Genomic DNA, 25329 nt, shown 5'->3' on the forward strand with positions numbered 1-25329 from the left:
GCTTCGGTTACTGGTGGCCTATAGCCCGTGTGTTAAACAGTTGTAAAAAATATTGTTGAACCGAAATATGTTTGACAGATTTGTTTTTAAATATAACTTTGTGTCGAGGACTCAATTGTATGTGTGTCAACTTGTTCTCGTCGCTATATGGGTCAGATAATGCCGATGCGACGTTAAATTTTAACTCTTTCTCTACTCTTTCCCCTTTCACGCATGTGGTATATTTACGGCTGAAGTTTTTACGGCTAAAACTTTGTCTTTTATTCCTGTCATTTTTTATTGAACGTGTTAGCAGAGTGTTTCCATACCGCAAATATCGGCTGTTTTGCAAACCACCAGAAGTCTGTTGATGCGTTTAACAGATGACTCAGAGAAAGAGGCCAACACCCGGAGTGAGTGAATGAGTAAGTTGGGTTTAACGCTGCTTTTAAAAAGTATTTCTGTTCTTTCACGGGTCAGTTTATTGTGGAGGGAAAGTCTGCCGTGACACAGCGGGACTATTGCTGACTATTATATAATCGAGAGCGACAAAAAACATTTTCGTTATCTTATTAAAGAAATCTTATACGATTCCCACTATATCATGAGCATGTGTTTATTTATCACTATCAAACAAAGGCAGTAGTGTAGATTGTAGGTGGCAGCACAAAGAATGTAACAAATGTTATATTTGACCACCTTCCTAATGGCATTGTGTGTTCACAGCTTTCGGCCAGGGGAGCCGTGCCAGAGGGGTACAAAAAGTACGTGATCTAGACTACCAGTTGTCGGACTTTCATTTTTCTTGAAGCCTCGGTGGCTGAGTTGGATAGATCGCTGACTTTGTGTGCTGGCGATTGGGTGCCTCACTCTGGCAGTGTGGATTCGAATCTCGGGCACTCAACCCCCAAAAAGTACGAGAATCTGTATACTCAGAAAGTGTTAAGCCAAATATAACATTTGTTAGCTTTATCTACCGTGACAATTACAGGACATTCGTGAGTGCACTGTCTTTTTTAATCTAGCTTATTATTCATTCGCATCTTACGTATTTGATCCACTGTACTGCCTTTTATGATTGTAAACCAAATCCTGTGTGTTTCTATGTGATTTGTTGGTTGTTCATTGATCCTGTGTGGTTATTTACTGATTACACAATCTAGTTTTGTACGTATCGATTTCAGGGTTAACATTCCTGTTACAATTTGGGAATCAACACGTAACAGGAAGAGCATTTATTTAGATTATGTTTCTGCGAGAGGTAATAGATACAATCTAATTGCTTTAAACAGACGACAAAAACTGTAACCTGACGTCAAAGATTTATTATTCCGATAATGCCGGCTGATGGCTCAGGTCAAGGTACACTCGTGGATGCCGTCTCACACTTGGGGATGTTACACTCCTCCCAGCGTGTGCCGGGGTCGGTTGTGTAGCACCATAGCTTCCCTGATCCTTTCAATACTCCTGGGTCACGACAGAAGTTGGACACGTCTTTGATGCTCTCAGCACCAGCCAAGGACGTTCGGGAGAAGTAAAAATCTCGGGCGTATCCATGCCTGTGCGGACGTTCCCTGTGCCATTTTTGGCAGGTGCGCCCTGACCAGGTATTTGCTGTCGTCCCCCCGTACACTAGCCTCCTCCCGATCCGATAATGGCATGTGGTTACTGCCACGAAAAGAAGACAATATTCATATTCACAAGATGATGATAATTTATTGATATAGACAAGAAAATAACATTCATATATTGAGAAAAGGAGATTATATTCATATGATTCAATATCCCAGCTCTATAACGGCTGCCTGTAAATAACCAGGGCCAGGCAAACCAGTGGTTGATCTTATGGGCAAAGTCCCTTGCCGTCGGGGTACAATGACACGCAAGTCAGGTAGAATAATATGAAGATTAATATGAGCCTCAACTTCATCTATCTTGTGATAAAGAGGCAATATGAAACAAATATAGAACCGTCAAATCAGCTCGGGATCCCCAGGAGATCTGACTCAAGTAATCCAAATGTCACGATGTTTGTCAACCTAACCCTTGATCACGACTGAGATAATGCGCCAGTCTTATATGTGGCCCACGTTACAGCTGCTTGACTCGAATATCGAACCTGGCGGAGCACTGTCCCTCTTTAAATTCCCTTACATCGGGTTGCTTGGTTATTCTTAGTTTTTATATACCTTAAACGAGATAGTAAACTCACACCAGCTTTCCCTGAACCAGTTTGGGTTGGGGGTTACGGGTGGCCCAGTCGTCTATGGCGCCGCGATTCGTTGTGCAGAGTTGCGTCCCTTAGGCACGCCAGAAACCTATGGTTGTGGGTTCGAATCCCGGTTCGCCCCGATTCTGTTTCTAGGTTTGTCAGCACCATACCCGTGCTCGTGGGCTTCAACGAAGTGGTAAACGTCTGAGACCTGCATCATTTGGGGCTTTCCTCCCACATTAAGCTGACACGCCGCGATGTAACTTGAATACTGTTAAAAGCGGTGTTAAACCCAACTCACTCACAGTTTGAGGTGTTACAATTCGTCGTTGTGTCCACGACACGATACACGATATCAATTTCGTGCTTGGATACAAAATCGTAACTGTGTGCATCATAAAAATATAATTCAAAGTATAATAACCGAAACAACCCCGATACATGGAAAATCGTTAAGACATTTAGCGTTTTAACGTTATCTGCTGTATTATGACAGTATAATTGTATTGACATCGTCTCAAGTGATACCGTGACGCCCATCGTACCTAGAACAGAGGGACCGACCCTTCGCCCAGAAGTATACACTTATAAAGCTCAGCGAAAACTCGTTAATCCGCACACCCGTCTTCACAATGGGGAACGCCTTCATTGTAACAGGGTTAACACTACTTTACAATTATCCCTTAAGATATCCGGATTTTCGCTGGTACCGGTGTCGTCCGGGTTAACGAGGTTTTTGCTATATAAAACTCACGGTTGTTGCAGGAAATGTCGACTTGTGACCAATTCCCCGCGGCGTCGCACATAGAGTTGAGGACGTTACCGCCGATGTTGAAATAGCCAGAACGACACGAGTACTTTGCAACAAGGCCGTTGTCTGTGAGTGTTTTATTGACGGTGGCTCCCTCTCGTGGTGGTGGTGGTGTCGTCGAACAGATAGGGGGTGTCAGTGAGTGACTTGTTGTACCTCCGCTTTCAACAATATCTGGGTCGCTATCTACAGTGTTTCAGTTAAGTGAGCATTAAAATGTTACAATATTGCATCTCTCGAATAGTCAATCTTATGTTTCGTACGTGTTGCTTTCTCCGGTTCCCGACTGTATCCCAGGCTTATAAAGTAGTTACTCCGACTGTATCCCAGGCTTATAAAGTAGTTACCCCGACTGTAGCCCAGGCTTATAAAGTAGTTAGCCGGACTGTATCCCAGGCTTATAAAGTAGTTACCCCGACTGTATCCCAGGCTTATGAAGTAGTTACCCCGACAGTAGCCCAGGCTTATAAAGTAGTTACCCCGACAGTAGCCCAGGCTTATAAAGTAGTTACCCCGACAGTAGCCCAGTCTTATAAAGTAGTTAGCCGGACTGTATCCCAGGCTTATAAAGTAGTTACCCCGACTGTAGCCCAGGCTTATAAAGTAGTTACCCCGACTGTAGCCCAGGCTTATAAAGAAGTTACCCCGACTATAGCTACAACAGTTCTCCCGACAGTAGCCGTGGTTTATACAACAGTTCTCCCGACAGTAACCGTGGTTTATACAACAGTTATCCAGACAGTAACCGTGGTTTATACAACAGTTATCCAGACAGTAGCCGTGGTTTATACAACAGTTATCCAGACAGTAACCGTGGTTTATACAACAGTTATCCCGATAGAAGCCGTGGTTTGTACAACAGTTATCCAGACAGTAGCCGTGGTTTATACAACAGTTATCCGGACAAAAGTTTATAAAGTAGTTACCCCGTTTTGACAACAGACCCCCAACTGTATCCCAGGGTGAATCAGAAGACACCACGGCAGTAGTACAACAGTTATCCCAATACTAGCCAAGGTTCATACAACAGTTATTATAAGTTGTAGAAGGATCACGAGGGGTATATGGGGTTTTATGCGTCCCGCGCTAGGTCTTATTCCTTGAACCGGGGGCGAGTGACGCATAAAACCCCATGTACCCCTTGTTATCCTGCTACAACAAATTTATCTTACCGACATGTTTTAAGGTGACATTGTGAAAATTAAAACAAGTTCAAAATTGATAGAAAACAGTTCTTCGATTGAGCGGAGGTCAGCTTGTGCTGTCACGAGATTTTCAATGACTCGACAAAAAGCGTGCGGCTTTTGCCTGGAAGCTGGATATGAGGGATTCATCCTGCCTCTCCGAAATCCACGTGCATCCGGTCTTGCTCGTGGTGGGGTATAAGGGATGAATTCACAAGCAGAGAAATTTATTTCCTTCAAAGGCGGGATACATAGTATTTTATCACGTTCACGTGTACCAATCAGATCTCATAATTCTGACATGCAGGTGTGATAAAATATGTTGTATTGAGAGCATTACGAACTGCTAGAAAAACGACGTGTACAACGCGGGTCCAAAGGGCGAGACTGAAACCCCCGTCCGTACGCTATTGTCAAGTGATGGCAAATGACTCATGGCCACGGGAACCGTATGCTTGTTCATATGCGCCAGATGTATTCTACATCCGGTTCCCCAATGGACCCAGGACAGCGACAGCGTTAGGCACGGCTATGTGTTGGGGTTCCTTTCCGGTTTCGGGCAAGATGAGGACTCTTATTAGACAAGAATACCTTTTTGTCATGTATATTGACAATTTCTAAAGCAAACTGAAAGGAGTAATGATAATGATCGTATGTAATATAAATCAGATGTGCTTACCTTGCTCAATTCCTTTCCTTGTGTTGTCGCCTTTATGTTTGCTTTCCAAAACCAGCAAACGTTGTAACATCGTCTCCGCAAACAGATCCATTCTCACTGAAACCAAACAACGCCATACCTTACGCCATACCTTCAACTTAGAAGGACCAATATGAATTTCTGACTGAGCGCTAACGGTTAGAGATTTAATCAAATGTTCGCAGTCTCTTACATATAATGGATATTCTTAAGTCAAATTTAGCTTCCACACAGCCGCACATACAGGTGTATATGGAAATACTGTCGACGTGTTCTGAACACCCAAAGTCTTTGCTGGTTTGTGCATATTGTTATGACCAATATGGAAATCCGTCGTCAAAAAAACGACCATGGCGCTAAGGCAATCGTTACTCCAACACTAGACTTACGATACTTGTAGCGGTGAAACATTGTTTAGTGAACACACAGTGAAGGAATAGTGATTCACAGTAAAGCTCCGTTAAACCGGACGGTGAATCATTCGAATTAACATGTTTCAATGTGGGATGTCCGGAGTAGCAGGATTTCACTGTATAAAACATACTTACGCATGCTTTGGTTCTGCCTGTCTACATCCTCTCTCAAAGACTTCAGGTCTTCCCCTACTTGGTCTGCAACAGAAACAGGGTTATCATTGTATACGTCATGTCTACATCTTCTCATAGACTTCAGACCTTCTTCTACTTGGTCTGGAGTCGGAAATAGGGTTATCATTATATGCGTCATGTTTACATCCTCTCATAGACTTCAGACCGTCCTCGACTTGGTCTGGAGTCGGAAGTAGGGTTATCTTTGTATGCGTCATGTCTACATCCTCTCATAGACTTCAGACCTTCCTCGACTTGGTCTGGATTCGGAAATATGGTTATCATTGTACGCGTCATGTCTACATCCTCTCATAGACTTCAGACCTTCCTCGACTTGGTCTGGAGTCGGAAATAGGGTTATCATTGTATGCGTCATGTCTACATCCTCTCATAGACTTCAGACCTTCCTCTACTTGGTCTGGAGTCGGAAATAGGGTTATCATTGTATGCGTCATGACTACAACCTCTCATAGACCACAGACCGTCCTCTACTTGGTCTGGAGTCGGAAATAGGGTTCCATTGTATGCGTCATGTCTACAACCTCTCATAGACCACAGACCGTCCTCTACTTGGTCTGGAGTCGGAAATAGGGTTATCATTGTATGCGTCATGTCTACATCCCCTCATAGACTTCAGACCGTCCTCTACTTGGTCTGGAGTCGGAAGTAGGGTTATCATTGTATGCGTCATGTCTACATCCTCTCATAGACTTCAGACCTTCCTCGACTTGGTCTGGAGTCGGAAATAGGGTTATCATTGTACGCGTCATGTCTACATCCTCTCATAGACTCCAGACCTTTCTCTACTTGGTCTGGAGTCGGAAATATGGTTATCATTGTACGCGTCATGTCTACATCCTCTCATAGACTCCAGACCTTTCTCTACTTGGTCTGGAGTCGGAAGTAGGGTTATCATTGTATGCGTCATGTCTACATCCTCTCATAGACTTCAGACCTTCCTCGACTTGGTCTGGAGTCGGAAGTAGGGTTATCATTGTATGCGTCATCTCTACATCCCCTTATAGACTTAATACCTTCCTCTACTTGGTCTGGAGTCGGAAATAGGGTTATCATTATACGTGTTATCTCCAGAATGAATGAGTGAATGTGTGTTACTCCGCAGTCAACAATCATCCAGCTGTATCACAGCAGCCTCATAACGGTTAGTGACAACAAAAGCCGTGTCCCCCCCGTCATCCGTTGCGAGAATACAATCAACCAGGTCCTATATTCGTCGGCTCTTATAATGGCCATGAGGTACATATTTTAATAGCAAACAATTATGGATTATTTGTAATTATTCAATGCGAACCATCTACTAACCATGGGTCCTACATTGCATCTAGGCTAACCTCATAAGTCGACTCTTAGGTTGGGCCACTGGGTATCTGTACTCGGAAACCCCATAGGGTTATGATGGCCAGGGGTAAGATATTTACGCCTCATTAGTTGTATTGTTTAATCGCAAACAATCTACCAACCATAGAGTACATGTACATTTTCAATGCAAAACATCTACTATCTATTGGTTATGGACTGTTTCCATATTAAATGTAAACAGTCAACCAACATATATTGTTCATGGTTGTTTACCGTTTGTGGAGCGCACGCTTTGTTGTGGTTCTTCCAGCTGATCCAGTCGGGACAACACCATGCGTTTCCATGCTTCCTGCTCGGAGGCTACACACAGAACATGTAATCATTCATCTTCAGTCAACCCAGGGTACAACCTATTGTAAGATGACCCTCTTTTTTCGGCCCCGGATACAACCTACTGTAAGATTACCCTCTTTTTTCAACCCCGGATACAACCTACTGTACGATGCCCCTCTTTTTTTCAACCCAGGATACAACTTACTGTAAATATGACCCTCCTTTTTCAACCCAGGATAAAACCTACTGTAAATATCACCCTCTTTTTTTCAACCCCGGATAAAACCTACTGTACAACGACCCACTTTTTTCAACCCAGGATACAACCTACTGTACAGATGACCCTCTTTTTTCAACCCATGATAAAACCCACTGTACGACTACGTTCTTTCAACCCTGGATTCAAAACTACTGTAAGACGACAACCTTTAATGAGTCCCAACATACTACCTACTGTAAGTCGGCATCCATTTATCATCCCCGAATACTATCTACTGTAAGACGACATTTTGTTATCAACACAAATACTCATTAATATACCGTGCTTGGTCGGATTCCCTGCCTCGGCTCTACCCAATCCGATTTGGGGTGTGGTCATATCCTCCTGGCTGTAGCGGAGCACGGCCAATACAGGCACACCCAGAAGGAGCAACGTTATAAGTGACCTCATGATAGACGTACTGCTAGCCTACCTGCCTTACTGATGTCACTATATCTGCTTATTTATACACACGGTATAGAATTTGATGGCGTCATTTCATTGTTGTGATTTGTGCAGAAAGAGCGTTTGCTTAAGAAATATATTAGATCAAAGATGAATTTAAATTGTTGCTATATATTGTTTCCCGGTGAAGTTTTCTTTCAACTTTCTAATAGATCTATATCTCGTATATTGGTGCAGGGATTGGCAAGGTTGTCTGTTTTGAACGAAAGTATGGCACAGAGATCGATATCATAGATTTTTTCAGGGGAACGTGTATTGACGTCAACCTCCATTGTTTCACCAATGCACGAGGCAGATCAGAACGAGGCAGCAAACCTCGCCCTACTTTTCCTTGTCAGCCATGACAACTAGACAATATTGTAAAGAATAAAGTATGAGAAAAGCTGGAAATGGTGTATCAGAGTTAAGGATCAGTGGAGAGAGTGGAATGTCACCAAGAAATGAGAGAGTAGCACACACACACACACACACATGCACGCACGCACACGCACACACACATACACACACACACAAACACACACACACACACACACACACACACACACACACACACACACACACACACACACACACACACACACACACACACACACACACACACAGAGTTCATGTTGTTCCATTACCTGGTGTAGCCTACCTTTAACATCTACACAAGTATATCCATGTGATAACCTCTAGGTGGGTACGAGATGCATGGAGATATTAAATCATTTTGCTCGGATTTTAGACACGTGTCTAATATACACAGTTTTATTCTAAATATTTAACCCATTTAAACAGTTGTCTGATTCATAAGAATCAACGTATCAGGTGGTGGTGCAGCCGTTAAAAGAAGGGTTTCAATCAGAGATAATTATTGTGATTTGAAACCTTTGATTGACCAATCAGAATCGAGTATTAGCCAAATTCATTGAAGAATGAATGTAAATCTTATCAATCAAACAGAACATAAAATAGACCGAATTGTGGTCAATGATTGGTTTATAACATAATATATAAAACCCAAATATTTAAAATTCAACCGTAATTGAATCGGATGTCAAGGGAAGTCACAGAAGACGATTCACAACTGGCCTTGCGTTACGCCCTCGTTGATGGCTTCATCGCTCAGGGCAATACCACTTTTGATCGCTGGGTCTCGGGGCAATACCTTGTTTTAAGGAAGATCATGTAACCCTTTCTCAAGCAATAGTAATATAGATATAATTTGCAAATGTATTGAAAATCGGTATTTGAATAGTCTCCCTTTTAACATATTTACTGCGTTTTTTTCATGTTGTGTCTTAACAACAGGAAGAAAGATGGGACGAATATGTTTATTAACGGATAAAATGAAAAATAAATTACTAACGTTTCTACAAGAGGATAAATATCCGCGTATAACACAAACCACGTACATTTAAACAGTTACAGGTAAATAGCACAGGTAATAAATACGCCATATGCACAGACATTCAAACAAATGATTTTCTTTAATATTCGTTTTTCTAGTAGAGTCACCATTCCTCACACAGAATTATCTTGATGCATCTCGCAGTAGTGATGAGACTTTTTAGTTCTCACACGGGAACTTGGATGTGATTCTGGTGTGACGTCAAAATATGAGTTGTCAAGTCCGATTGATGCAGAAAGCCTGCTCCGCAAAACTGGCACATGACTGTCTGATCTTGCGCATGTGTATGGCTACGTGTGTTCTCCAGCACGTGCGAGCGGCGATGAGCAGTCAAGGTACTGGCCAGAGTGAATCCTTTACCGCAGATGTCACACTTGTGAGGTCGCTCGCCTAAACAAACAAATACAATACCAAATGAAATATAGAGCGGAATTTATAAGTCGAAAATAACGAGTCTAACCCCATTCACAAACAAGATGAAATCAACAAAACGGAAGAAAAATGACATATTAGAAGCGAGGTGGCAAAACAGCGGAAATTATGTCCAAACCTTCTGACCAGAAAATCACGAGTTCTTTCCCCATTTCTTTATCGTCCGTTTGTATTGGGGGCAGCGCGTTACAGTTTGATTATGATTTTTAATTTCTATTCAATTAAAAGAATGCATTCATATTTTACTTTTCGCCGCCTCCGTGGTCTTGTGGTAGAGCGTCCGCCCGGTGAGCGGAAGGTCCGGGGTTCGATCCCCGGCCGCGTCATACCAAAAGACGTTAAAAGATGGTACTTTTTGTAACCCTGTCTGGCACTCGACACTGAGGGGCTTAAACAAGGAGTGGTCGGCTCGGAGTCAGTATACTGTGTCTGAGTGGGGTATTCATGTTAACCTGCGGCATGGTATCTCAGTGAGCTAGCACTATAAATCGGCTTCAGTCCGGACTAGTACAAGCAGCCTCACACACACACACACACACGTGCATGCACGTCGCTATATAAGTGCAATAATTTTGGACGCGACGTTAAACCCAATTTCACCTCACCTCACCTATTCTGCTTTTGTATGTGCCCCTTTTGAAGTCTAACAATATAAACATGCTCAATTCATCTTGCACTGAATTCCGAGGCAGAATATGGCCCCAATATCCAATGCCTTGGTCTGAGAAGCGATTAATGATGATCATGTGGACACAATGGGTCACCGAGTTGGTTGTGTGCCACGTGTCCCGACGGCGTAGAGAATTGCTCTCCCGTCAACCACTGGATTACCTGATCCCGACGCCATCATTTACAGATCGCCGTGCTACAGCTAAATACTGATGAATGCGACGTAAAGGAACTCACTCACTCACTTACCATACGTTGTCATCATGATGATTTTTGTTTGTTTGTTGTTTAACGCCACACTCAGTAATATTCCAGTTACATGACGGCGATCTGTAAATGATCGAGTCTGGACCTGACAATCCAGTGATTGCCATCATGAGCATCGATCCACGAAATTGGGATACGATTACACGCATCAACTAAATTAGCGAGCCTGACCACCCGATCCCGTTAGTCGCCTCTTACGACAAGCATAATTGCCTTTTACGGCAAGCATGGGTTGCTGAAGACCCATTCTGACCCGCATCTTCACGGGTGTTGTCGCTGTGAACGAGACGGTTGTATTACCTGTATGTGTGTAACAGTGTATTTTCATGTCGATCTTCTGATGGAATCCTTTCCCACAGTAGGGGCACAGGAAGGGCTTGTAGTTGGTGTGAGTGCGCATGTGCGTGTGGAGGTTGGAGGCTCTGTTGAAGGCCTTGTTGCACGTGGAGCACACGTACGGCTTGAACGTCGTGTGGGTCAAACGATGACGTGTCAGGTTTCCCGGCTGGCGGAATGCTCGCCCGCACTGCTCACACTTGAACGGTTTGTCGCCTGTGTGAATGCGCTGAAATAAAAAAGTCAATGTAAATTTGACAACACTAAAATTAAACTGTGATAAGTATATCGCATAACCATGACGTGAATATATTTGAAGTTCTTACCGTCAAATTTAAAATATCACTCGTTTCACAATTGCCCGAAGCTTGTTTTATCTCTTCATTAAACTGATTATAACAAAAGAATAAACTCTCTGAAATTGAGGGCTGAATGAAATGAGATACAGTCACACCCTATTAGTCCAGAGCACTCTGAAGATAGCAGAGGGTTCGTTTTCAGTCATTAGTTTTTCGAATAACTAAACACAAGCCAGCAGCGGATTCGATAGTCAAATACTGTGCATCAAACAACAATAATAACTCAACTCATTTAAATATCTAAGTATATGAGAACAGGTCTAATATATGTCTAGTTATTATGTACATATGAATAAATAAAACTTGACCAACAGCTATTTCGTTATTCAGACTTGGCACACCATATGACCTTTCATTTCTTACTTTTGTTGTACAACGCCTGAATAACAAACCTGCTGCTTGCTGGGTTTCATTTTTTCAAAACTACTGAATAACTAAAAATATTGTTAGACAACCTGCCCTCATATACTTGGATACTGAAATGAGTTATTAGGTTAACTTGCTGTGGTTGTTTAATATACACCCTTTGAATATTGAATCCGTTGGTTGTTTTTAGTTATTCGAAAGGTTAGTAACTAACAACGAACCCGCTGCTAACTTCAAGCTACTTTAGTCCAGACACATCATTGAGGGCGAGTCTTGGCTACAAATAATTACCACATTGCATCATTGTAAATACAGGACAATGTATGCTTCTGCATAATAACAACGTACCTTGTGAGTGACGAGTGTGTTGCTCCTTGAGAAGGACTTGCCGCACGTGTCACATTTGTACTTCTTGACCGGTGGGGGTTTGTCCGTATGGGGTCGCCGATGGTGCATTCCCTCCAACTGTAAGAACGCCGGGTGTAGTCCACCCACCCCATGAGCCATCCCAGCCAAGGGGAAATGTCGATGAGACTTGGGGTGCAGCCTACCGTAAGGGGAGTGTTGCTCTGAAGCAAGATGACGCTTCATCACTGACGCGTCGGCGGGCATATGGGCACCCATTACTTCCGTATCCGGTCTCCTGAGTTTCGGAATATCATGCTCATGTTGACTTTTACTGTTTTCATTTGTTTGTGTAGAGTCTGTTTCGGATTTGCAGTCATCAGACTCAGAGTTGTCTGCATTTCTGGATGATTTGTGAAGGAGCTTTGAAAGGTTCATGAGGTATGTCGTAAACGGTATACTCGTGTCAACAGTTGTCCATGGACGAGTCGGATCACTAGGCAGACCCTTCACACAGACAGTGGGCAAGGGGGGAAGCGAGATGGCGAATGCTGGTGACGGGTACATCTGAAGAGGTCGAGTCGACAGAGTTTCTGCCTTCTGAAATGGTCTGAACATTGGATGGGGGAATGGCTGGCCGTAAGCGACTTCGGGAGATCGTTTATTCTGGGTGAAGGGCGTGTTGGATCTTAGGATGGGCTCGAATGCTGACCTCTCAGACAGATTGAGAGGTGATGACACCTTGTCTTCGCGAAGATGTTCAGGGGAGGGAGAAGTCTCAGAACAGGCCATGCTGTCGGCGACGCCGCTGTCACCACAGGAGTCGACGGAAGACGTCTCTGAATCGCCTTCTGTTCCTAAAAGAAAGAGAAGGAGATTTGTTTCTAAAGTGTCAATTATAATTGTGTTAGAATGAGACGTTACTCCTACATGAAACCGCCCCGCACTGACCACACTGGCGTTCAACCCCTCGGTTTGTGACGAAGCCGAGAGATTGCAAATCATGTCATGATTGTGCAGCGGCTACACCGCCATCGAGTGGGATCGGTAAACATGTTCGTTTAAACAGACTTCGTATACACCTAGACATATGAAGCACTGCTTACTATATATTCAATTTAAAATAGTCAGTTTTGGACATTGTATCCTTTTTAAATCTTATAACAAAACACATTTATCTTTATTTAAAATGTGACATACCAATATTGGAATACAGAAACCGAAACTGGTGATCAAATGACTTCTGCTCTACGTCAGTAGTTATTTGACAGCCTTTCAGTTGCTTCCTGCCCTTTGTATCATAGGATATGACTCAGTTCTAGCGACCACATGGGGCACATTCTAAATTAGACCAATGTTATATAAAGATATTTCCAAAAGATACATGCAAGATATATGAACATAAAGACGGGATGGGGCTCAACATTTGTCCAGGTGTGTAGCTTTCCGGGGCAAAAATGTGGACCGTTTTGAGTCAGAGCGTCGGAACACACTTTTGTCGGTTCAAGCAGGACGCCGCATAAGTGGGATAACGGTTAAGATAGACAACTATAATGACATAAGATCTCACCATTCCGATGTCGGTCCATCAGAACACCGGACTATCTTAATTAGAGTCACCTGTACGTCGAAAATCGTGAATTTTACCTTCAATGAAGTATAAAGAGGAATTGTTTATTTCCAAATACAAATAAGTGAAAGGGGCATATTCTTACCTTCTTGCTCTCGGTACAAGACCTCCAGTAGTTTCTTTCTCTTGCTGCTCATTAGGAATGATTTGGGCATAGCGGATTAGCTGTGATGTGTTGTGTACAGTTAAACCGCTCACCTAAATCTGCAACCCCTAATCCAAAGTATCTACCTTATTCTAACTACAGAACGGCGGGTGTTGAGGCTCGGCCAATGAGAGGCGAGGCGGTAACCAATCAAATACTGCGTTGCTCCTTTTGACGGCGATGGACACCCGTGAACCGTAGGCCATCAGGAAACCGGGTGATTTGATTGGTTGATGAGCATGGATCTACTAATGTCCTCCGTATATTTTAACACGTCTTTGTTTGAATAAAGTGATGCTTGATGGAAAAGATGACATTAATATTGGTTTTCAGATGGGTTTTGTTCTTGTTCACTCCAAGAGTGGAATAAAATTTTGTTCTGTTCTGTTCTGCCAAATAACACAGGACTTTTTAAATTAAGAGATACCCACAGAAGGCGTCTGGGGAAAAAATCACATCAGCAAAGGGACGCCATGTATTGCTATTGCGTAAATAATTGATGGGCCGATAGATACCATGCGACAGTGTGAAGTACGTTACAGTGTGTATCTTGTAAAGTATCGAGTGAAATGTTGTGTGAGTGGACTTATGAATTAATCTATATTATTTTGTGTCCGTGGTTTAAAAAAAAAAAGTAGCATCAAGTTCAAATTAATAAAAATGGAGCCACTCGTCAGAGTTACGAGAATTAGAATATATATTTATTTATATATTTACAATATTTATTTATATATGTATTTCAATATTTACATAAAATTATTATGGTGCAATAAATTTATCTTTTTCATTTTCTTTGTAAAACTAAAACTGTTATTTCATTTTACAATAAACTGAGTCGGCGTTTTACTTTGTGGATTACCTACACTCTTCTGCGTTTTCATAATCATGAAAATATGTTTACACAGTTGATCAAGTCTCAATACAATCAGAACATTATGGACCTTCACTGAGAAGCTAAGGATATGTAGCTCGATGGCCTTTTGCTGCGGGAACATTACGTTTTTCTATTTCTAGGTATTTGCATCGACGCATCAGCTCACCGCATAACCTGGGCCCAATGTTGGATTACCTGCTCAATTGGTAATGCTTACTTTAACTGACATTTTACATAAGATAACACCCGTTCCGTCCTTTATTGAAATCAGGGCCCCAACTTCGTGTCACAAGTTGATGCAGATTAATTTAAAACTGACAAATCTTATTAGCTGAGACACTATTGGTAACAAATACATCAGCATATTGTGTCAGACGGTAGCTGAACGGGCACAGACCCTGAGGCGACACACCCTATGTTCTTACAGTTGGATTATCAATGCGACTACTGTCGCTACTTGTAAGTATATCAGGGCATCGAAGCAAATGGACTTTCCGTAAGACCATATGTTCTGTGTAAGTAACAAAACTCGACAGATTCAACAATAGTGTGGATTAATTCCTATTAGGAAACGGGGGGATTAAACACATTGATTAACAAAGGGCTAGCGTTGGATTATGATGATCTTAATACCAATAATATTCAGTGTATGTATACAGATCATACAACTGACAAATGAAAAATGCTGCTGATCGCTGAGTGAGGTTCTCCTATACGCACAAGACCCGTGAAGATCCGGGGTGGAATAGGTCTTCAGCAACCCATGCATGCCATAAAAGGCGACTATGCTTGTCGTAAGAGGCGACTAAAGGGATCGGGTGGTCAGGCTCGCTGACTTGGTTGATGCATGGTATCGATCCCAATTTCGTGGATCGATGCTCATGATGGCAATCACTGGATTGTCTGGTCCAGACTCGATTATTTACAGACCGCCGTCATAGAGCTGGAATATTGCTGAGTGCTGCGTTAAACAACCAACCAACCAACCAATCCTACACGCACAGAGAGATGCTTTTATAGTCTCAACTGTAGTCTCAGCTTGATGAGCGAGGAAAGACGATGATGCAGGTCCTACACGCTTACCACTTGACTAAAAACCTACGAGCAAGGGTATGGTGCCGACAAATCTGGAAACATAATCAGGGAAAACAGGGATTCGAACCCGCCACCACAGGTTTTGTCATGCCTCAGGGACGCAACTCTGCACAATGAAGTGCGGCGCCTTAGACGACTAGGCTGCTTCGAGATAGGCATACGTATAGGCTTACAATATGTGTTTTGACTATGTCCGAACCATTGTATACCTCCGTCCGATGTGAAATGTGATCGTTATGATAACTTCTGTAGGCTGCAATAAATGTATAAGACCTGTGGGGATAAGTCTTTATAGGATGTTTTTTAAATGAGGTTGCATGCGTCGTTGTAAGTTCTCAGCAGCTATGACAATCATTTAGCGCGTATCGAGATCGGTTGACAGTTCACAATGACTTCGATCGCTGGTCGCTGAGGGTGTTCGAAAGTTCACCATTCACTATCTCAGTCACTAAACCTTGTGGTATCTAATTTCAAATGCCAATGACAGGTTCCTGAATAATATATAGTTGAATATAACGTAACCGTGAGCATATAAAGTTAGAAATATGCATGTTATTTCATATTTTAGCTAAATTGACGCTCCATTAAAGTATGCTCCTGTTTGATGTTGGCTAAAACCGAAACAAACACGAAATGGTTATTCGAAGGTGATGTATTTCAACGGGTATCGCAGTTGCGTTTTGGCGTTAAGTTTGCGGTGTTTCGGAGACTTTTTTCAGCCAAGTACCGTTCTGATAACGTTTGTTATATTTTGGTCAAATCCAATTTTCAAGTGTATACTTTCTTTTGCCCTGCAGTTTATATGAAATCAGGTGTAATATTGTGAATGTTAACATGATTCCGACAAGGACGACAACACCCCATAGATCTATCAGTAGACAGCAGTCAGTAGTCAGTCAGTTTACAATAGACGGGCCTATAACACTGCTGAGACTTACAGCTATAATGGTGAACTATGTGTATCATTCCTTAAGTATTACCACGTTAGTTTAACCAATCACAGATGATCCTAAATGATCAAAGATTAGCGCCATACGCCTTCAAGGTGAGATTGTTATAAGCGATAAATCCCAGCCTTATAATCCCGACATATCCAGTTGTTTCCCCGAATGTTCACGAGATAAGCGTCTTCTGGACAAGGCTGTTTAACCCATGGTGGGGTAACCTTACATGAAGCAGGGGCTTGCGACTACAGATTACACTCTCAGTCTAGTCGAGTGTCGCGGTGCTTTTCAGTTATATCTGGGAAAACCAAACTTTCAAAAGCATTCTCACAGTAATAAAAAAATGGGGTTATCTAAAAAACAAATCATTCAAAGGGGTCACTTAATATTTTTCAGAGACCGTATATTTCTAGAATTTTGTCTCTGAAATAAAATGCGTACTTACTTGAAATTCCTTTTGTAAATAAAATCTTCCTAACAGGAAAGATGTAGAAATATACCGCAATAGAATCTATAATCTATGTTAAAAAACGATATTGAAGATGATTTTTCGTATTTTCATGTGTCCAGTATTTTGAAACAATAAGACACCATAATCATCCAACTTCATATTACAAAAATCCAAGAGTGCTTAAAATGTGTAACCTGTTCACATAAAATAATGATAAAATCTAAAAAAATGTTCGTTCTAATTCTGAGTAAATTTAAATCACACCCAACCATATGTATACCCCAAGCGTCCGACTGCTCACATCCGCGTCCTCCTGAAAAACACGTTTCATAGTATGTGTACATAACGTACATTCACATCTATGTATGAATAAATACTGTGTATGCATTTATGTCACCTGTGTATCTCTTATACCGCCGATAGCGGTCTGGGTGTAATGAAGGCCTATTCTGTTAGCAAAACAGTTACAGGCACAGTCTAGTGTAGTGTAGTTTTGTGCCAGCCAGCATCATGCAGCCTGGCATACTTTGTTGGGGTAACATGGCTGAAAGTCTATTAAAGCTCTCCTACTTGAGGTATAGGGTTCTACAATAATCAAGTAAAAAGGCTGGTTTTCTAAGAGGGCAGGATAAAAATTCGGTGTCAGATGAAACTATTTCGTTCCTTACGTTTGAGACTTTACTCACATACCCTAAAACTTATGTGTTTAAAAGTTGACATCCTCAAAAAGATTTTCAGAAATAAAATATCATAATAAAATGCAGAAACGGTATCAAAATATAATACAACAGAAGTCGAGAAGCAACAACGGCAAACCAATTGTTTGATAGGCATTACTTAGAAGTTGACGGATGACAAAGTAGGCACAATTTATGGGTAACAACTTCTTTAATACTGTAAAGGCGACGTTTCAGTTATACCGTTGTCAAGCTGTAAAACACCAGACTTGAGTCTTGCTTGACAACGGTATAAGGATCTATACCGAAACGTCGCCTTCACGGCATTAAAGAAGTTGTTATCTACTTTGTCAACGGCAAACCAAGCATCGAAGGTGTTGTTTTTTTTTATTTGGAACGATGTTGCTTCTGTGTGTCACCTTGTATCACCGGGGGTAATGGAGCTCCTTATTGCCACAGTAAATGTGAGTGTGACCATTCGACATCTCGACTAGCTGTACCAACTGTAAAGCTGTAAAGTTGATTCCGTCGGAAGGAAAATTTCGTTCTGATGTGAAATATACTTCACACTTTTAATTCCGTTTCTGTTTAAAGGAATTACAAAGGGGTGGTATATATTGCTTGGAAGTGTTTCTACGTTGTTTAAGTTATACTGAATAATTCAAACGTAAAAGACAGCTACACATTTCTGCCGCAGAAGCTATCCCTTTTTCAATTCATTATTCTTTTGCATAGTCTTGACCTGTCAGAGAGTGTATTTACTTACTCGTACCCGAATATTGCAGTTAAGTAATAGACATATGTTGCAGGCAGTCAAGCGAGAGGAAATCCGATTGACAGAAACCGCTTCAGGCCAACCGGTTGGGTTTAGGCGATCACCACACAAGATCGCTGATTATCTCCCTTCGTTCTAAACAGACGCCAGGTGCGTCAATCCGCTTATTAACTGACTATACATATGTTTTATTTATCGCTTGTCATTGTTTAAAACTGTTGGTGTTATTTGCCTCCGTCATTAGTATTGTACGTCGCTGTATCCATGTGCATTGCTTTTAGTAGATTCTTGACCAAATAATTTTGACTCCGGTTTTCAAGAATTTTGTTCGCTGGATATGCTGTCCTGAAAAATTAGCTGCGCCCAAGAAAATGTCCCGCTCCTCCTTTCACAGAAATAAAAGGAATGTCTTGAAGCAGTGGTCGAAAATGGACTCTTAAATCGTTAGTCATTATGACTGTTTAAAGAACTTGTGGTTGAAGCAGGATGTTTCTTTGTCAAGTTGTCAACACTGTGGTTGAAAAAACCTGTTTTGGTATTCGCCACTGCGATCAAAGTATAACTTCACAGTTATCCAATGTTTTTGTCTAAAAACACGAGAGCAAAAAACGTTCCATTAAGTTTCTAAATGCCGGGTTTTAAATCCCCCCAAGGTGTAACGATACCATTTCGCAGTCAATCTTACTTTGTCACCTTCTACATCTAATCCTGTTGTACTGAACCATGTACATCTGTTAATATCAGCATGATTACATCTGCCGACAACTAACAATATATGTTTGCAGTTTGTCGCGCTGGGATATTATTGTATACATGTGGCTGTCAACACAAGCGAAGTGATTACCCCATCTTGATGAGCGTCCCACGGGAGGGGCGTGACGTTGTGAAACACCTCACACCTTCACCAGGTTAATTAGCTTAATTGTCACTCACGTGAACAGCAGGGGTCTTACTTCCCTCGACAACCTTCGTTGTTAACAAATCATAATCAAATCTTTATTTGGTTTGAAAATGTGTTTATAGGAAACTGAAATTAAATAGAACCAAGACGGCATCGTTTCCTGCAGTGAAACAAAGAAACATTTCAACAACACAATGGTCAGTTTTGACACTATATTTTTTACATTTAAGGTGTTTTACAATACCGGAGGGTTACAAGACTTACGTGGACATTCTCTGGTAGAGGTGATATGCACATTCTCACATCTAGAATTTAAGATATTAACAAAAAGGCAAGTGACAGGGTGCCAGTTTGAAAAATGGAGAGTTTTCTGTCAAGTAAGACTTCGACAAATAAAGCAGGAAATTGTAAATTACGTGTATGTAGGACTTCGTGAATGGACAGAGAGCACGTGTTTTGTTGAAATAGAGACAGTATGAGGCATCACCTTTTCAATTATATTTTACTGAGTGTTTTACAATATATGTATTAAACATAATAATAAATGAAGATGTTATTCTCAAGAATGGTTTGTTGACCCCCAAAACTGCCACCAATATTTTTTAAACATTTTGAGCTTCTGTACAAACTGCTTACAATGTGTATGATATAATATTTTCTTTTTTTAAAAAAAATCTTATTTCACTCTCGTGACAATTTCAGAGAAGGTCCAAACATAAAAATAACCATGCATTTATATTTTATGTAAACCAGATTGTGAGACTTAAGTAGAGGATATCTACGATATAGGTTACGACTGGTTAAGTTGAACGGGCAGCGTCTGATAGCTCTGAGTGAATGTAGTATTTGTCTGTATGGTGATTTAGTTAACATCACATCGGCAACATTTCAGCTGTAACGGGACGCGAAGGTTCAAAAGAATATTGTATATAGTTCATGACGTGGCCGTTGTGATTTACTGCATCATGAAGGAAAGAGACGTTTATTATTATGAATATTGACTATGCGTTACGTGTTCAAATATATATAAAATGCTTCTGAAAACCTCTAAATCAGCCTTTTACACACTTGTCCTTTTGGCCAAAATGTCCCTTATGACAAGAGTGTGATTGAGTTTGGTTTTACGCCGCCTTAAGCGATATTCCAGCAATATAACGGCGGGGGACACCAGAAATGAGCTTCACACATTGTACCCATGTCGGGAATCGAACAGGGGTCTTCAGCGTGACGAGCTTTAACCACTAGGCTACCCGACCGCCCCTCTTATGACAAGAGATATTAGGGATAGCAACGTCTTTATTACACAAACGCAGCATGTCATGGCTACTTCTTTCCCCTTCATCAAGAGGCCGAAATTATCATACATGTCCTTTTCTAAATCTTGAAAAATTATAATAGTATTTCCATATCTAATTTTCAGGCTGTCAAGTTACATGTAACATACATACAACAACACAAGTATGCTCGTGCAGCACTCATGTTTACGCTTCACTATGCTGACCCGTTGTATTTGATGACGACTTCAGTACGAGACTCAACCGTGAGACTTAGGCAGGAGTAACTCTTTGTTATAGAAGAACAACGATAGAATCAGCCGAGCTCCCTTGGGCCAGACTACCTACGTAATTGTCTGTGATTGTCCGACAAACATGATGGTCAATTTCAACACGCGCCGGACACGCGACCGTTACAATAACAGTGATTTAAACCAACCCAATCGATAGAGCAAACAACCCATGGGATGTTTTTACATCGCTGCCATTTCCATGCTTTTACGTCTTATGTAACACAATGTGGCTACGTAAGGGAAATCTGGCAATCTGCTTCATCACAAGTTGATCAATATCCTATCACCTAACACAGGTAGGCAGGCGAGGCCTTCATCAAGCGGACTCGGGAGATGATTGTCAGGGCACAAGTTAAGTGCTTGTTTTCATAGCAAATTAAACGAATCAGTTTGATCTTCTTATAGTTGAACGGCATTAAAAGAAATCAGCTAATCGGCAGATGGCGCTGCACGACACACTTGTGTACAGGGACTGAGAGCTAAAACAACATAGGTACCTGATAACACGTACGGCAGTTTTTCTATATCCCCTGGTCACAAGAACAAATTGGCTAGGGTTTTAATTCAAGACGGATTAACCAACTAAATTAACATACGCATCTGTCCCGGCGTCAACTGATTTACAAGTGATTACAGTAATGATTACGATAAACTGATGATATGACCATGTTGGTAGCAACTCTATTCAATTTATTACCAGAAAACCTAGCACCAATCGTGGTACATAAGCATACATATGTACGTTCAGTAAATAACACAAGGAATGAGTGAGTATGGTTTTACGCCGCTTTTAGCAATATTCCAGCAATATCACGGCGGGGGACACCAGAAATGGGCTTCACACATTGTACCCATGTCGGGAATCGAACCCGGGTTTTCGGCGTGACAAGCGCTACCCGACCGCCCCAGTAATACAAGGAATATGACAGGGATGGAAATGATGTTTCTACGGCAACATGTTTAAACAGTACATTAATATATTTGAACAGATTTTTTAAATTTTGATTTACGCGATGAGAACAATGTGTTCAATTTGTACATATTTGGTCATTGAAGGGTTAAAGCGATAGCAGCGCTGCGACCACTGTTTTCACGTTATGTACTGTTGATGAGAATAATGCTTGCAAGTCCGAACACAAAGCATTTATTTTCGTTTCATTTAAAATATATAATTTATTAAAATAAATGTATTAAAGTATTTTGGGCCTGTGGCGAATTCCTTCGTTCACGGGGCGGTCGGGTAGCCTAGTGGTTAAAGCGTTCGCTCGTCATGCTGAAGACCCGGGTTCGAATCCCGACATGGGTACAATGTGTGAAGCCCATTTCTGGTGTCCCCCACCGTGATATTGCTGGAATATTGCTAAAAGCGGCGTAAAACCATACTCACTCACTCCTTCGTTCACCCATGCAGGAAGGTAGCCCCTTGATGGAGGTAAAGTCATCATTTTCATCTCGATTCAGCGTCAGACCACGCACGCGCTTCGGTGCGTGCCACGCGGAAGTCACATGTGTTTGTCTTATTTTCAACGTTTATGTTTACTTTATAATCACATGTTCTGTGACAGTGGTCAAGATATATGAAATGTACAAAACATATGAGTGAGTGAGTTAAACTTTTATATTGCATCGGTAGTATTGATGCGACGAGAGAATATATTTATTCTGTCTTCTCAAAACACATACGAGGTAAGCATGAGATTATTTTTCACTCTTATGTCATCTGTTTAGAAGTTTTTGATTAATCTCCCAAACAAGTCTGAAATATCGGGTTTCCGCGTACATATCGTTGATGTCATTTTTAATATTATTTGTATCCATGTACGAATTTTAAGACATTCGCATCTTTGAGTTAGAGCACATCAAAATGTATAATATCAGTCTTTTATTATTCATTCAGAGACATTGACCATCAAGTTATTTATCATATCATCAATATTTCCAGAAACATCTAACATGTCAACATGCACCAAATCATGACTCTCCAAACAGAAATGGTTGTAAATGGAAGTGATAGGTTGAAAGACGACCACGTTGTTACTTGTTTGAACATGGAGAAATCAATGCACTAGCAGCGTATCCCACTTGAACTAACTAATCGAGTCTGGACTCAACATTTCCAAATCAACAATGCATTATTTTTACTATGTCCGAACCACAATACAGCTCTGTCCGATGGGTGAATGTTGCATGTTTCAATGAAAGACCCTGTTATTATATCATGCTATTTGTATGAAGTTATATTCGTCGTTATAAGATCTCAGCATCATGACAATCATTTAGCAGATATCGAGTTCCGCTGACAATCTTCTACAACAGGTTATTTTGACTTTAAAACTAAAATAAGATAACTATCCTTTTTGTCGACAACTGTTAAAATGCAGGACCTCAAATTATATACTACCATGAATAACAGTAAGAAACGTAACGTGAATGATCCTGGCTATAAATATCATGATCTGTTATTTGTCCATTTTTCAAACACCCAAAAAACCCAACCCTTTGATTGTCTTACATCTCCAAAATCTGTATGCAAATCATTCCCTATTTCGTAATAGTAAAATATCATATTTGCATAAATTATCACAACTATTAGAATAATCGTAAACTAGTAAATAGGTTCTTTTCAGCAAATATGTTTGTACTTTAAGCTAAATTAGTTTACATTCCATAATCACTGACCCCTGAAGCTGTTTTAGATATCACTGTAGGCAAAACGTGAAGGCACCAAGTAAAGGTGTGACGTTCATTTCGCTCTCCTGTCGCGTCAACAACCTCCAGCTTCATCGCCTCGGCACGTGCTGGGGTTACATCACCCATGTCACCAAACATTGACTTTGTGTATCATTAATTGAGTGTTTGTAGAAGTCGGGTAAATAGCACTACTGTATGAAATCTAACAGCTTCCGTCGGTCTCGGCCAGGGATAATTGAGTTACGGTGGTGTTAATGGCGTTGTCGAAAGGGCCGCCATGCTGGTTGATGTGTATTGAGGACCACTGACAGATGATAATAACATAGAACTGGTGCTCCGGCAGCAGTTGTTGATCACTGAAGCAATCTATTGTGTTACTGTGTAGATTGATATACAAATGCATATGTATATTCAATGGTTGAACTATTTTTCGACACTTATAGTCTTGATACTTGTCCATATATACCGTGGGAAACAAATAAGGGAACACCATTTAATTGCAGTGTCCCTTTATTTATTCCCAGATTTTTACCCACAGTGACATTCATAGTTTGGGAACAAAACCTGGAAAACAATAAAGGAGCGCTTGTATTTTCATGTGTTCCCTTATTTGTTTCCCTCAGTATATGAATATATTTATTTCTTGAAGGACGTTAATCTGATTCATTCATCTGAAAATAGGGGAAGAACTATTGTGTTTCTAAAACGCAAAGCAGTAAGTAAATACATAAATCTCCTTTGTAAGTCAGTGCTGATTGGAAACCGACGGATTATGAACGACATGGTTAGTTGAAGGGCAAAGTTGGATGTGAATTTACAACGTCAGCCCCAGAAAACAATCAGTCTCGACTATCTGCGGACAAAGATCCCAGTGGGCGTAAAAGATTTGTTTGTTTGTTGTTTAACGCCGCACTCAAGCAATATTCCATCTATATGACGGTGGTCTGTAAATAATGGATTTTTATCCAGCTTAATGTGTGAGGAAAGCCCTAAGTGATGCAGGTTTTAGTTGTTTACACGATTTTGGTGAGCACCAATACCGTGTTGACATAAAACGCATTATCATGATGATTATGGTGTTCCAATCAATGGTAGACCACCAACTCTGGACACTATTTTGTGATTTAGAGTGAGTTGGGTTTAACACCGCTTTTAACAGTATTCCAGTTATATCGCGGCTTGTCAGCTTAATGTGTGAGGAAAGCCCGAAGTGATGCAGGTCTCAGACGTTTACCACTTCGGTGGAACCAACGAGCACGGGAATGGTGCTGACAAACCTAGAAACATAATCGGGGCGAACCGGGATTCGAACCCACAACCATAGGTTTCTGGCGTGTCCAAGGGACGCAACTCTGCACAGCGAATCGCGGCGCCTTAGACGACTGGGCCACCCGTCCCCCTTGTGATTTAGAGGATTTGATTGCAATGATGGAGATTTGGACATCTTCACAGTCATGAAACTTCTAGGGGCCAACACCTTGCTTCCCCAGCGCTTACAAGTCCTTACATAAAAACGAAAATCGACATATGGAAAGAGTAAGTGAATATATGTTCAGCTGAATACA

At 41.3% G+C, this 25329-nt stretch overlaps 2 protein-coding genes across 2 annotated transcripts; both read right to left on the reverse strand.

Annotated features, from left to right (window-relative positions):
• Positions 1-1336: 1336 nt before the first annotated feature.
• Positions 1337-7793, reverse strand: LOC139457191 (uncharacterized). The gene is made up of 6 exons (XM_071238613.1): positions 7664-7793; positions 7064-7150; positions 5432-5494; positions 4866-4961; positions 2946-3188; positions 1337-1647 (listed from the first exon to the last, which is right to left on the reverse strand). The coding sequence occupies exons 1-6, from the start codon at positions 7791-7793 to the stop codon at positions 1337-1339; spliced, it is 930 nt and encodes a 309-aa protein (XP_071094714.1).
• Positions 7794-9406: 1613 nt separating this feature from the next.
• LOC139467729 (uncharacterized) lies at positions 9407-13799 on the reverse strand. The gene is made up of 4 exons (XM_071249242.1): positions 13730-13799; positions 12018-12871; positions 10909-11173; positions 9407-9630 (listed from the first exon to the last, which is right to left on the reverse strand). The coding sequence occupies exons 1-4, from the start codon at positions 13797-13799 to the stop codon at positions 9407-9409; spliced, it is 1413 nt and encodes a 470-aa protein (XP_071105343.1).
• Positions 13800-25329: the final 11530 nt, after the last annotated feature.

The sequence above is a fragment of the Haliotis cracherodii genome, unplaced genomic scaffold, assembly GCF_022045235.1.
Source record: "Haliotis cracherodii isolate W230 unplaced genomic scaffold, xgHalCrac1.p SCAF_1, whole genome shotgun sequence".
NCBI classification, from domain to species: Eukaryota; Metazoa; Mollusca; class Gastropoda; order Lepetellida; family Haliotidae; genus Haliotis; species Haliotis cracherodii.